This window comes from Mus musculus, chromosome 19, assembly GCF_000001635.26.
Source record: "Mus musculus strain C57BL/6J chromosome 19, GRCm38.p6 C57BL/6J".
In the NCBI taxonomy this organism is placed as follows: Eukaryota; Metazoa; Chordata; class Mammalia; order Rodentia; family Muridae; genus Mus; species Mus musculus.
In genome coordinates this window covers 18,724,783-18,736,510 of record NC_000085.6, presented here as the reverse complement: position 1 = coordinate 18,736,510, position 11,728 = coordinate 18,724,783, and the positions used below count along the sequence as shown (strand labels likewise).

General features: G+C 41.9%; 1 protein-coding gene and 1 non-coding gene across 3 annotated transcripts in view; both read right to left on the bottom strand.

Moving 5' to 3' along the window:
* The window catches only part of Trpm6 (transient receptor potential cation channel, subfamily M, member 6), a 162,345-nt gene extending 156,011 nt beyond the window's left edge, over positions 1 to 6,334 (bottom strand). Inside the window, exons 1-3 of one of the 2 annotated variants that reach the window (XM_006526951.3) lie at positions 6,134 to 6,334; positions 5,729 to 5,931; positions 4,861 to 5,025 (exon numbers count right to left, since the gene is read on the bottom strand). In XM_006526951.3, the coding sequence (XP_006527014.1) occupies positions 4,861 to 4,869 (9 nt within the window). In that variant the 5' untranslated portion in view covers positions 4,870 to 5,025; positions 5,729 to 5,931; positions 6,134 to 6,334. Of the gene's footprint in view, positions 1 to 4,860; positions 5,033 to 5,728; positions 5,932 to 6,133 lie in introns of those variants that run through there. The other variant, XM_017318152.1, reaches the window with a different exon arrangement.
* Positions 3,607 to 3,770, bottom strand: Gm23238. Its single transcript, XR_003952981.1, has one exon. It is a non-coding gene; the product is annotated as a U1 spliceosomal RNA (small nuclear RNA).
* Positions 6,335 to 11,728: the final 5,394 nt, after the last annotated feature.

Below are 11,728 nucleotides of genomic sequence, written 5' to 3'. Positions count from 1 at the left end.
GCTTTGACAGACTCCTGGCTCGGTGTGTTTCTTTTGGGCCGTCGACAATCGCCATCCCAAACATCCTTGGAGAGACCCTGCCAGGATCAGGACCTGACTCTCCCCTGGATCCGGCAAGGAGCCGGCAAAAACAGTGTTGTGTTTCAACTTTTTAACTTATTCATCTGACTCATTCATGTATTTACTCCACAAGTACTTATGTATCCACGCAAATATTAACTGCACATCAAGTATCAAGGTTACTGTGGTGGTTTGAATGAGAAATTGGCTCAGGTATTTAAACACTCGGTCCCACTGTTTGGAGAAACTTTTGGACCTTTAGGAGGTTAGAACCTTGGTAGAGGAAGTACAACACTGGGGGTAGGCTAGTCTTCCCCCACTTCTGTTTCTTCTCTGCTTCATGTTTGCAGTTAAAAATGTAATCTCTCGGCTTCCTGCTCTGGCTGCCTACTGCTGTCCCTCCCTAACAGACTCTCCCTCTGGAACCTTAAGCAGAACTAAACTTAAGTATAAGTTGCCTCAGTCATGGTTCTATCATAGCAACAGAAAAGTAGAGATGAGAAGTCTTTGAGATCTGTTTCCTGGAGTTTGTAATGTAACGATGGATACGCGCATTAATCACTGAAAGTGTCCAGGTCATCTAAGCAGTACTAATAAGGTAGAAAGATGACAGGTACAGTTAATTGCATCCAAAAAAAATGGCACAAAGAGTGTCAGTGAGATGGAAAAGTTTGATGGTTGCCCTTGTTTAGGACTGGGCATGCCAAGAGGAAAAGACAACGGTGAAATAACGCATAATCCCAAAGCAAAAACCTAAAAAGCAGCAACTAAGCAGGGAAGTGAGGAGAGACAGCAGGAAAGAAACCGTGAAGGACGTGGTAGATCTTCCAAGGAGTTTCAATTTCATCCTATAGATGACAGGAAGCTCCTAGGAGCTTTTGAATCAAGAACAGACTAGACTTTTAATCTTAAATACTACATTTACACCCCCACCCAGCATGGCTGTCATCTTCGGCCACACAGTATTACACCCCATCCCGGATGGGTCCACAGAACTCTCAGGAGAACTGGCTCCACTGGGCTAGACTCTCCACTTCCAGCCTTCAGCCTCTTTTTTCCTTCCACCTCTGAAGCTGCATATGTCAACTACACTGCATTGCAGCTCACATTATATTCATCCTCTGGCTTCTTTTGCTCATTCCTACCCCATTTGTTGATAAATTAACTATTCACCCAAGACTTCACGAACTCCTTCTGCCTACTGGGCACTCTGTCAATGACTGAGCCCACAGTGATAATGACAGCAGAACATGCCCTCTCATCACCTGGAGACAGAACATTGTTATATTGTGATATCGTGCCTTTTACTGTAGATTTTACCAGCTTCATCCTGTTTTCCTTTGTCTTAAGAGACTCTAAGCTCTTGATGGCGAGCATATTACAGGTGCTCAATAAATGTTTACTGCTTAAGTGAATGTATGAACAATTGGAAGACTCTTAAGTGCATACCATGAGAATTGCCATCAGTCCTGAGTTCATACAGAAATGCCCTCCCTCCAAAGGAGGAGAACATAAAAATGTAAACTCTTCCGATGGCTTGCAAGCTCTTCCTGTGAGTTGCTAGATAGTGAACAGTTTAGTTAGCCTGAGAAGTGAACCATCTCTTGCCTTTCCCGTTGTGGTACCCAGTACCTGTGGACAGGGTTGGGGGAATGAAAGATGACTGTGTCTGAAAAAAAAATGTGTTTATAGAAGGGAGCAGGAGACAGGACAAGGTACTTGGGCGCTAGTATGTCACCCATACCTTGGATGGTGCCACCTCTGTCAACCCTCAGGCCTGCCTCCAGGGCTGATTCATATTCTGTTCTTCAATTGAGGAGACTTAGTTGCTCCAGCAGCCATCAGCACTCACCTTTAAACTCTTACAATTTAAGGTGGTGGTGGGAAGGAGGATGAAGGACAGCCTGGTGAGTCTGTTTTACTCAGGGCTTGTAAGCAGGTCCTGGTAGTTACTAGAGTATTCTTTACTGTGAATGGAGGCTTTTGATTTTTGATTGGGTTTTGTTTGGTTTTGTTTTGTTTGGTTTGGTTTGGTTTGGTTTGGTTTGGTTTGGTTTGGTTTGGTTTTTTGGGTTGTTTGTTTGTTTGTTTGTTTGTTTTTTGAGACAGGGTTTCTCTGTGTATCCCTGGATGTACTGGAACTCCCTCTGTAGATCAGGCTGGACTTGAACTCAGACATCCACCTGCCTCTGCCTCCCTAGTACTGAGATTAAAAGTGTGTGCCACCACAAGGCTTTTTACATCTTAACTGGGAAAATGAAGGTGGAGATGCAGCGGGAGGTGACTATGAGCTGGAATGGGCAGCCAGTGGCACATGCACATAGATGGCTGCCTTTATCCTTCACCTCCTTGAAATCAAGTAGGTGTGAAGCATTTGCTGAGGATCTACTCTACAAACGTACAAATCCCTTATGATACCTCTTTTGACCACTAGCTCTCAGAGTCGGCTCTACCGCTGCTTACTCAGGGATCTAAAGGTGCTGCTACTTGGTCCTAGCACTAGTGTGAGTCTTCTGTGGGTCTAAAAAGTTCTGTATTATCCCTGGCATATTTGTAAGCCACTGCTCTGGACCAGGACTCCTGGTCTCAACCAATTCAGCATGTTCCCGTCTTATGCCTTCCCAGCCTCCTCCTCCTCCCAAGAGTTACTGTCTGTGACTGTGGCACCTCTTCCTACGGCTGGAGTTGGACCACTCCTCATAGAGAGTGACAAGGAGAATGTTATCACCACGCCCACCCCCACCCCCGCCTTTGTGTTTGACATTGGCCACCTAGTTATGAGGCATCTGTCTGGTCCTGGTGCAGCCTGTATTTTTATTTGGGGTCTCACCTCTCCCTCATCCAGTCACTGGATCTGCCTGTGACTCTGTCCTTGCCAGCAAGGCTATTAAGCCCATGCCTAGACTGTATGGACCAGAATTACCATTGAGTAGATCTTCCCAAACCCAAGGGAGGGTCATGATTTTGCCTCTAGAACTGCTCAGGCAAAGATTAGCGCCTTTCTTCTGTTGGAGCGGAACTGAAAGACCATATTTCGGTTCCTGGAGATTCTAGCAGCTACTTTTGCAACCTCGGGGAGGAAATTAATCTAATCATAAAACAAGGGAGGCTGGGAGAAGGAGGAAAAGGAGAGAGGGAAGGAGAAAGGAACAAGGGGGGGGGAGGAAGAAGCTCTTTTGAGCCATACAGTCACAAATTTCTCACACCGGGAGCATCTTGAAACTACCATCTGCCAATTTTATTTTATTTACATTTTAAAATTATTTTGGGAAATTAAATTACTCTGAGTGAGTGTGTGTGTGTGTGTGTTGCGTGTGTGTTCACATACACACGTGCCAGCACACGACAACACACATGTGGAGACCAGAGGATGGCTTACAGAAGTCACTTCTTGCCTTCTTCTATGTGGGTCCTGGGGATCAAACTCAGATCATTCGACTTGGCAGCAAATACCTCTACCAGCCCTAATTTAGCCTTGCAAGTACAAAACAATGGATTTCTTCATGACATTTTCTTTTTTTTTTTTTTTTTTTACTTTTTCTTCTTCAGGTGAGAGCACGAACGCAGTCCCCCACTACCACAAATTATGCAGTCGAGTTTCCCGCATTTGGGGAAATCGCAGGGGTCAGCACATCCGGAGTGCAATGGATAAGCCTCGCCCTGGGAAAACCACCTTCGTGATCATGGAATCTCCCCTGTCAGGTAAGTATTCATGACACGTTCATATGCACATTTATCATTTTGTACTTTGCTCATACTCTCTCCCTTCTTCCTTATGCTCCTTCCTCCCCAAATAATAATCTCCTTCCTGTTTTCTGTTTTTATACATATTCATATCATATTATTATAGTATATGGCATTATATTATATTGTATATCTTTTAATTCTGGTTATTTTGGTCACAGGTCACAGAGTTCTGTCACTGATCACCAAAATGATCCCAAACAGATATAACCTATTCCTGCTTTCCTTGGAGCCAAACGGAACCAACCAGAAATATAGAGGCCCTGCACTGGAGATGAGCGCTGATCATTCATTTGGTACAAGTGCATCATGCCCACTGTGTTAACTGCTGTACCTGTACACTGTCACTTAGAAGCATGAAAATGTTCGAAGGACGAACACCAGCCACAAAACTGTGCAGAGTGAAGCATCCCACCCAGGACAAGAAGGGGCTTCACGTCTCTCATCAAAAACCTGCTTTTATATCCAAATATAACTTCGCTTTACAGGGAAGAAACTGAAGTAGGATTCTGCCATGACATGTCCAAGTAGATTTTAAGACAAAAATATTGTCCAGATGAATAGAAATGCACCGCCATAAGATAATAATATTTCTACTTGAATGGAAATCATTGGTCATTTGACATCTGATACTAGAGAATCCATAAGACTTCCAGCCTGTTGTTTATAATTATCAAAATGATGTATGTATGTCTTTTTCTTCACATAAAATTATCTCCTGTCTATATACTGATTGGTCAGATTCTAATTGCATTAACACAGTTAATTTCATAATGGGTTAGTTAACTAATAACACTGTTTCATCATTAATAAAAGGCTTTTTTTCCCCATGAACTTGAAGCAATTTTGTTTACTATCCACATCCCCTGTGCAGTTTGATTTCTTCGTTCCGACTTAGGTTCGCCTGAACACAACCAGCCATCTAGATGCAGCTGCACTTGTAATGGCCGTTCACCATGACATCCTTGAGCATTTTGTGATGTTTAAAATCTCTCATTAAAAAAAAATAATAATAATAAATGTAGGTAGGAGCAACGAGAATGTTCGTTGACTTACCCTCGCCATTACCACAGCCAGTGGAAACTTGCCTCAGTCTTCAGACATTGAATGCTGTCCTTCAGTTTATATCCACCATACAGTCAGATAAACCTCTCAGCTTGTGAGAAGAATGGGAAGGGTGCTGTGCAAAGAATTGCCCAACACATTTCCCAGGTGCTTAATCTAGAAGGGAGAAACGCAATGTTCACTGACTGAAAACATTTAGCTTCGCTTAAACCAGAGGGTCCGATTTCACTTTTACCAGGAACCTGTGACTAAGGTCCTGTGGTGAGAAAATGATTAACATTCCTGTGGACGTTTGTTCGAGCTCCCCAGCTGCAGACACCTGGCTGCAGGACCTTATCAATTCTGGGAACGTGAGTTGTAAATTCCTTTGTCCTACTAACCTTGCTTGTCACCACCTCAACTCAAGTGCCCACTTAGTCTAAGTAAAACTGTGCCTGTAGCCCCTGGCTAACTTCCTGAGGGGCCCTTCTTATTAAAGTGTATTTCTGAAAGATTTTGTTTCCATTCCCACATCTGTGCCCCATATTAAAAGATAGATTATCGCTTTGACCCATTTCTTTAAAATTCCACAGGTTTGTAAGCAATAGTAGCAGAATCTCTGTGTTTCCGTAGCCTTGTTTGGATTCTCCATGGCACTTACTTCTAAAGCAAGTGGCCTTTTATGTGGTCAGTTCTTTTTCTTCTGGAGCCTCGGGTCATAGACAAAAAGCAGAGGATAAACAATAGGAATACCTATTTCACAGACACCAGCAAGTCCCTAAAGATATTCTAAGATTTCTGTCTATGTGGTTTGCTATAAATAATGACCATTACACAGTCCTTCATAGACGCTTCTAAAGAAGAAGGGAAATATACTCACCCCATATGAGAAATGGCAGAGATTTATTGGACAGTTGTTTATGCAGTATCTTTAAACCAGGAGCCCATGAAGACGTATGACTACGGGCTTCTCTCTGTCTCTCTCTCTCTCTCCTGCAGTGTTCCACTCCAGCAGGGCAAAGTGGACCATGCCATGCTGGCTAAATGTCCAGTAGCCATAAAACCTGGGGTTGAAATTTGGTGCTGCGGAAGAGCAGAGGAGCAAGTCTTCAGTTGTGTTTATTGCGTTATAAACTTCACTTTCCTGATAGCCCTGGGACTGCTGATTGAGGAGGAGACTGGTGACTCAGAGCTCTTATCACTTTTTCCTGCCAAGTTAGTCCTAAGAATGCAAAGGGATCTTCCTAGCCTCGTTCCTCCCCACCCTCCCAAGTAAGACAATGACCTGAGCGCTGCTGAACAGGTAAATGAATACATCTAGCCTCTCTCTCCTCGTCCATCCATGGCATCGTTCACTCCTGTAGCAAGGGCTCTCGCTGTGTGAGCTTCAAACACTCCATAAAGGCCTGCAATGCAGCAAGTCCTCACAGATTCATCAGCCGTTCCTCTTTTTGGCTTAGCTAGAGGTAGGTTGGAAGAAGTGGGGAGAAAATATAATTACTCATGTGTGTGTGTGTGTGTGTGTGTGTGTGTGTGTGTGTGAGTGTAACACGCACACATACATGAATCATCGTCTTCATCCATGTAGTTAGTCATTCTCACAGTGCCTGATACGTTGTAAGCACAGAACAAAATCATTTCCCATTATTAATTTGTTCTCAAAGAGACTGATGTCTACAAGTGTGTCAAAACATAGGAGAAGTAAAATGTTTCACAATGTACTCCTGACCCCTGATTTGCCTACATGGAAAGCAAATCAGAGGTCTTGAAAATATCCCTGAAATTACCTTTAAAATATATGGTTGTGTGAATATATTTAGATAAACCACTGTTATAATTTGTAATATCATTAACTAAAGGGGTCACACACACACACACACACACACACACCACACACACACACATATCCTCTGTTCCAGAGACCTGACAATGTAGAGAGCTGGCCCAGCAGTTAAGAGCACTTGCTGCTCTTCCAGAGGACCTGAGTTCAGATCCCAGCATACCATGCTGAGAAGCTCACAACCTTCTGGAATTCCATCTCCAAGGGATCCAATACCGTCTCTGTCCTCCACAGACATTTGACATGTGTGGCAAATACAGTCATCTGTCCTTCCCAGCGTCCATCAAGAGAGGCTGGGTGGGATGATCATCCCAAGCTACTAAGCAGTTCTCCTAAGCTATGTTGTGTCATTTAAAATAATCTTTCTTTGTGTGTTCAACTCTTTGCTTATGTTTCCATAGGCTGCTTCTTTTTAATAAACTGAAAGCTCATATATATATATACATATATAGATGTACATATATGTATATACATATGAAACTGTCAAAGAATAATATACATTATCATAATAATTATATTCAATATATTATATATTGCATTATAATATTATACTATATAATAATGTACATTATTCTTTCATAATTTCATTTATGAATACACTGAGCCTTGGGCATGTTGATATACCATCATACTTCCTTTTACCACTTCCTCTCTCCCACTGAAAATCTGGAAATTTCAAGCTCAGAAAAAAAATCCAAAAAAGTAGACATAGGATAAAAAAAGTAAAAATCTGGAGCAGAAATCAAATGTGTTTAACAATGTTCATGAATTACTTTGATTAAATAAACCATGACAGATTCAACTATATTAGAATAATTTATAGGTAAGAAATAACAAACCAAAATATTGACTATAGTTGCCCCTGGGAAACAAAATTTCAAATTTTTTTCCTTTTGCACTTTAATTTTCCTAAATGTACATGTGCAATTTGTATAACCAGAAAAAGGAATGCACGCTATCTAAGATGTTGGTAGATTTAGTTATGCACAGATAGAGATCGGCACCAGGTCTGAGTTTTGTCAGACTCCCCAGCTCCTAGCCTGACCTGGAACTCCGTATTCAGAAGCTATCCATAAAGCAGGGCTGGAATGCAACTGGGCACCAGGGAAAGATCCCACACGTTTGCACCTGCAATTTAACGAGTTCACGTTAGAAACACTATATTAATATAAGTAAACTATTGTTTTGAAATTTTAACAAGCATCATGCAAGAGCGCCACCCTCCATCAGGAGGGTGAGCCAGCGTGTTTGATAGCTGGCTGAAATACTAATCTATAGACGGGTTACTTCAACAAATTAAGAGTTCCCAAAGACTCCCAAATGTGAGTATTTAAATCATGTTCGGGACCAGTCATGACTGCAACATCTTTCTGTCTTGGATTAAAAGGTGAAATGAAATGTGCAGATGAAAATAAAAACAATTAGATAAGTAGAAAGATAAATGCAACTCTATTAAGCTCATCTTAGGCGTTAAGGGGGAATGTGTATTATCCATGTGAATGTGTAATGTTTGTTCATTTCTCAGCATTTTGTAGAGAACTTTTAGGCTCATGCATGAGAGATAGTTGTCTAGTTTTGGAATCAGAGATACTGGCCTTGCAAAATGAACTATAAAATGCTTCCCCATGTTTTTAATTTTCTGAAGGAAATTGTGCTATTTCTTATTGAAAAAATAAGAAGAAAGTATTCTTAAAATCCCGTTGCGGGATTCCTTCCCAACTTTGACCATTTATGTTTGTGAATGAAAGACACACACATAGCCTTCATATTCTAAATGCCTTAAGCAGCACCACTGCCTACCCTCCATGCTGTCAGAATCTACATCCTATTCATACTTACCATGTTTTGTTTGAGCTGCACGTAGCTCCAACTAGGCAGCCCTCTGGGCCATGATCTCTTGGCCCCTAACCCATGATGGCTCTCCTGAACATTCTTCTCTATCTTATGGTGGCCTCCTCCCTCATGGTCCCTAGGACAGGAAACCTAAACTCTGCCTATCTCTTCTCCCCAACTGTTGGCTGCTGGCATCTTTATTTATCAATCAGAATGAACTAGGAGACAAGGCCGGGTTGCTCAGGCTACTGCAGACTCCAAATCTTGGAGGCCTGAACTTAGCATTACAATCCACAGTAAAAGACAAAACCTCAATAAATTCTTCCTTAAATGATTGTAAGAGTTATCCAGCAAAAGTACCGGACTCCAGAGTTTTACTGTCGGAAGGTTTTGAGCTAGGAATTCGGTTTCTTTAATAGACATGAGGCTGTTAAGCCACCTATTTATAAAGATATAGTAGTTTATATATATGAAGAGATCACTTGATGTAATTCCTCAAAATAAAGTTGTATGTAATATCACATTAAATCCCCCCTCTCTCTTTTCTCTCTCTCTCTTTCCCACTCCCCCACCACCACCTCTGTGTGGTGTGTGTGTGTGTGTGTGTGTGTGTGTGTGTGTGTGTGTGTGTGTGCTGTGTCTGTTTCTTTCTTTCGTCCTGAGCCCTGGACCTCATCACACATATTGTGCAAACACTCTACCACTGAGCTACATTCCCGGCTCAATAATTCCTAGGGCTTCAAGGACATAAATGTCCTGAGTTTTTTACATTGCACTATGAGATGCTGAGATTCCGTTCTTTGTAGTAATGTCTTTTCTCCTTGTTTTTTGAGGTGTGGTCATCTCTTCTGATCTGCCATCAAGTTCACTGGTTCCTCCCTGTCATCTCCTTTGTTCTACTTAGCATATCTACCCATTCTTTCACTTTACTTTTTTTTTTAACCTCTAAAGTACTATGTATGGGCTGGGGGGTTGGGGTGGCTCAGTTGATAGAGTAGTTGCCTGGTATACAGTAAGTCCTAGCTTTGATTCCCTTGCAACACATAAACCAGGTGTGGTGTCACTCCTGTAATCCCAGCAGGGAGGTGTAGGCAGAAGGATCAGATGTTCAAGGTTGTTTTTCAGCCACCAAAGGAATTCAAAGCCAGCCAGGGCTAGAAATACCGCCACAACCACCACCACCCTACATATATGCATATATATGTATAATTATTTTTTTCTTTTAGCTTATTTTTTCTGAGAAGTCACAATTTTAAGAGTTATTTGAATTCTGGTAGTTCTAACACCTGCATCTCCTTGGGGTCAACATCTGTTGATTATCTTTTCTTTTGAAAATCCACAGCGTTTTCCATGGTGTGTCTAGTAGTTTGATCACTTAAAATACTATGATGTAAGACTCAACCCTGGTCAAGTCTGCTAGACAATGCCATGTCCTTTCAAACTACACACTCCGTTTGTTCTGACGACGGGGTTGTTATGTCAGTCAAGTTTGGTCTATCCTTCAAATTTGCCTCAAAATTGCAAGAGAAAGGGAGGGGAGGGGAGGGGAGGGGAAAAGAGAAGAGACACATTTCGGTAAGCACTTTAGTCTCAGTTTCTTTCTTTTTTTTTTTTAAAGATTTATTTATTTATTTATTATATGTAAGTACACTGTAGCTGACTTCAGACACTCCAGAAAAGGGAGTCAGATCTCGTTACGGGTGGTTGTGAGCCACCATATGGTTGCTGGGATTTGAACTCATTACCTTCGGAAGAGCAGTCAGTGCTCTTATCCGATGAGCCATCTCACCAGCCCTAGTCTCAGTTTCTTTGTCTGGTATGAGGTCCATCTCCAATCTAGCAAGATAGTTTCATTATTTTTAAAGAATGTAATTATATTGTCTCCAAAACAATTCATGAAAGAGAGTCTGCCACCGTGTGCTCCATCTGCATCAAGTCTCAAGTTTGTTTTTCTCATCTGCATACGTGTTCACCGAAATTCATTAAAACATGTTTTCATAATTTTGCTATACTCTGTTGTATACATTTTAACTTGTCTAGTACTCATCCACTCACTTTTAGCTTTTGATTGATTTTTTTTTATAGTTATACAAAATAGTGGATTTCACCGACATTTTCATACATATATCATTGTATTTTGCTCACATTTATCCTCGTCACCCTGCCTTGTCCTCTCTCTATCAATGTGCTGGGTGGCATCTCACAAGCACTAGACAGTCCCTCTTCTCTCATGCCACATATACATATAAATTCTGCACATGACAGAAAACATGCAGCATTTGTCTCCCCCCCCCAGAGCCCCCCCCCCCCTCTACTCACTGACATGTGGGTATGGATGTGACTGTCTCATTCTGTTAGGAATCTTGTCAGTAGTAGGAATTGAATCAGCGCATTAGGAAACTGCTTTGTAACTGTCCTATATCCCCAGTCCCCTAGGATATATATATATTTTTAATTTTTAAAAATTGCTTTATTATTTTATGTGTGTTTTGCCAGCACTTGTATGTACATGTGCACCACATGCATGCAATTTCTACAAAAGACAGAAGAGGGCATTAAAGAGTACTGGAGTTGCTGAGAGTTGTGAGCCACCCTATGGGTGTTGTCATTCAAACCAGTGTCCTCTGAAAGACCAGCTAGTGCTCTTATCCACTGAGCACAGAGCCTCACTGCGTAGTCCAGGAGGCCCAGAAATCACCCTGTAGTCAGGCCTGGCCCATAACTGCTGACAGTCTGCAATTCAGCATCCCACATCCTGGGAAAATAGGTGCGAGCTATCACACTTAGCTCTTGACAAGGTTCTAAAACTGCATTAACCATTTATCTCCTGAAAAAGGCTTCTTGATTGACAAGCACTCAGTATAAAACTTTTACTGAGCTGGAGAGATGGCTCAGTGGCTAAGAGCACTGGCTGCTCTTCCAGAGGTCCTGAGTTCAATTCCCAGTAACCACATGGTGGCTCACAACCATCTGTAATGGGATCCGGTGCCCTCTTCCAGTGTGTCTGAAGACAGATACAGTGTACTCATAGACAATAAATAAATAAATAAATAAATAAATAAATAAATAAATAAATAAATAAAGGGGCTGGTGAGATGGCTCAGCAGGTAAGAGCACCCGACTGCTCTTCCGAAGGTCCGGAGTTCAAATCCCAGCAACCACATGGTGGCTCACAACCATCCGTAACGAGATCTGACTCCCTCTTCT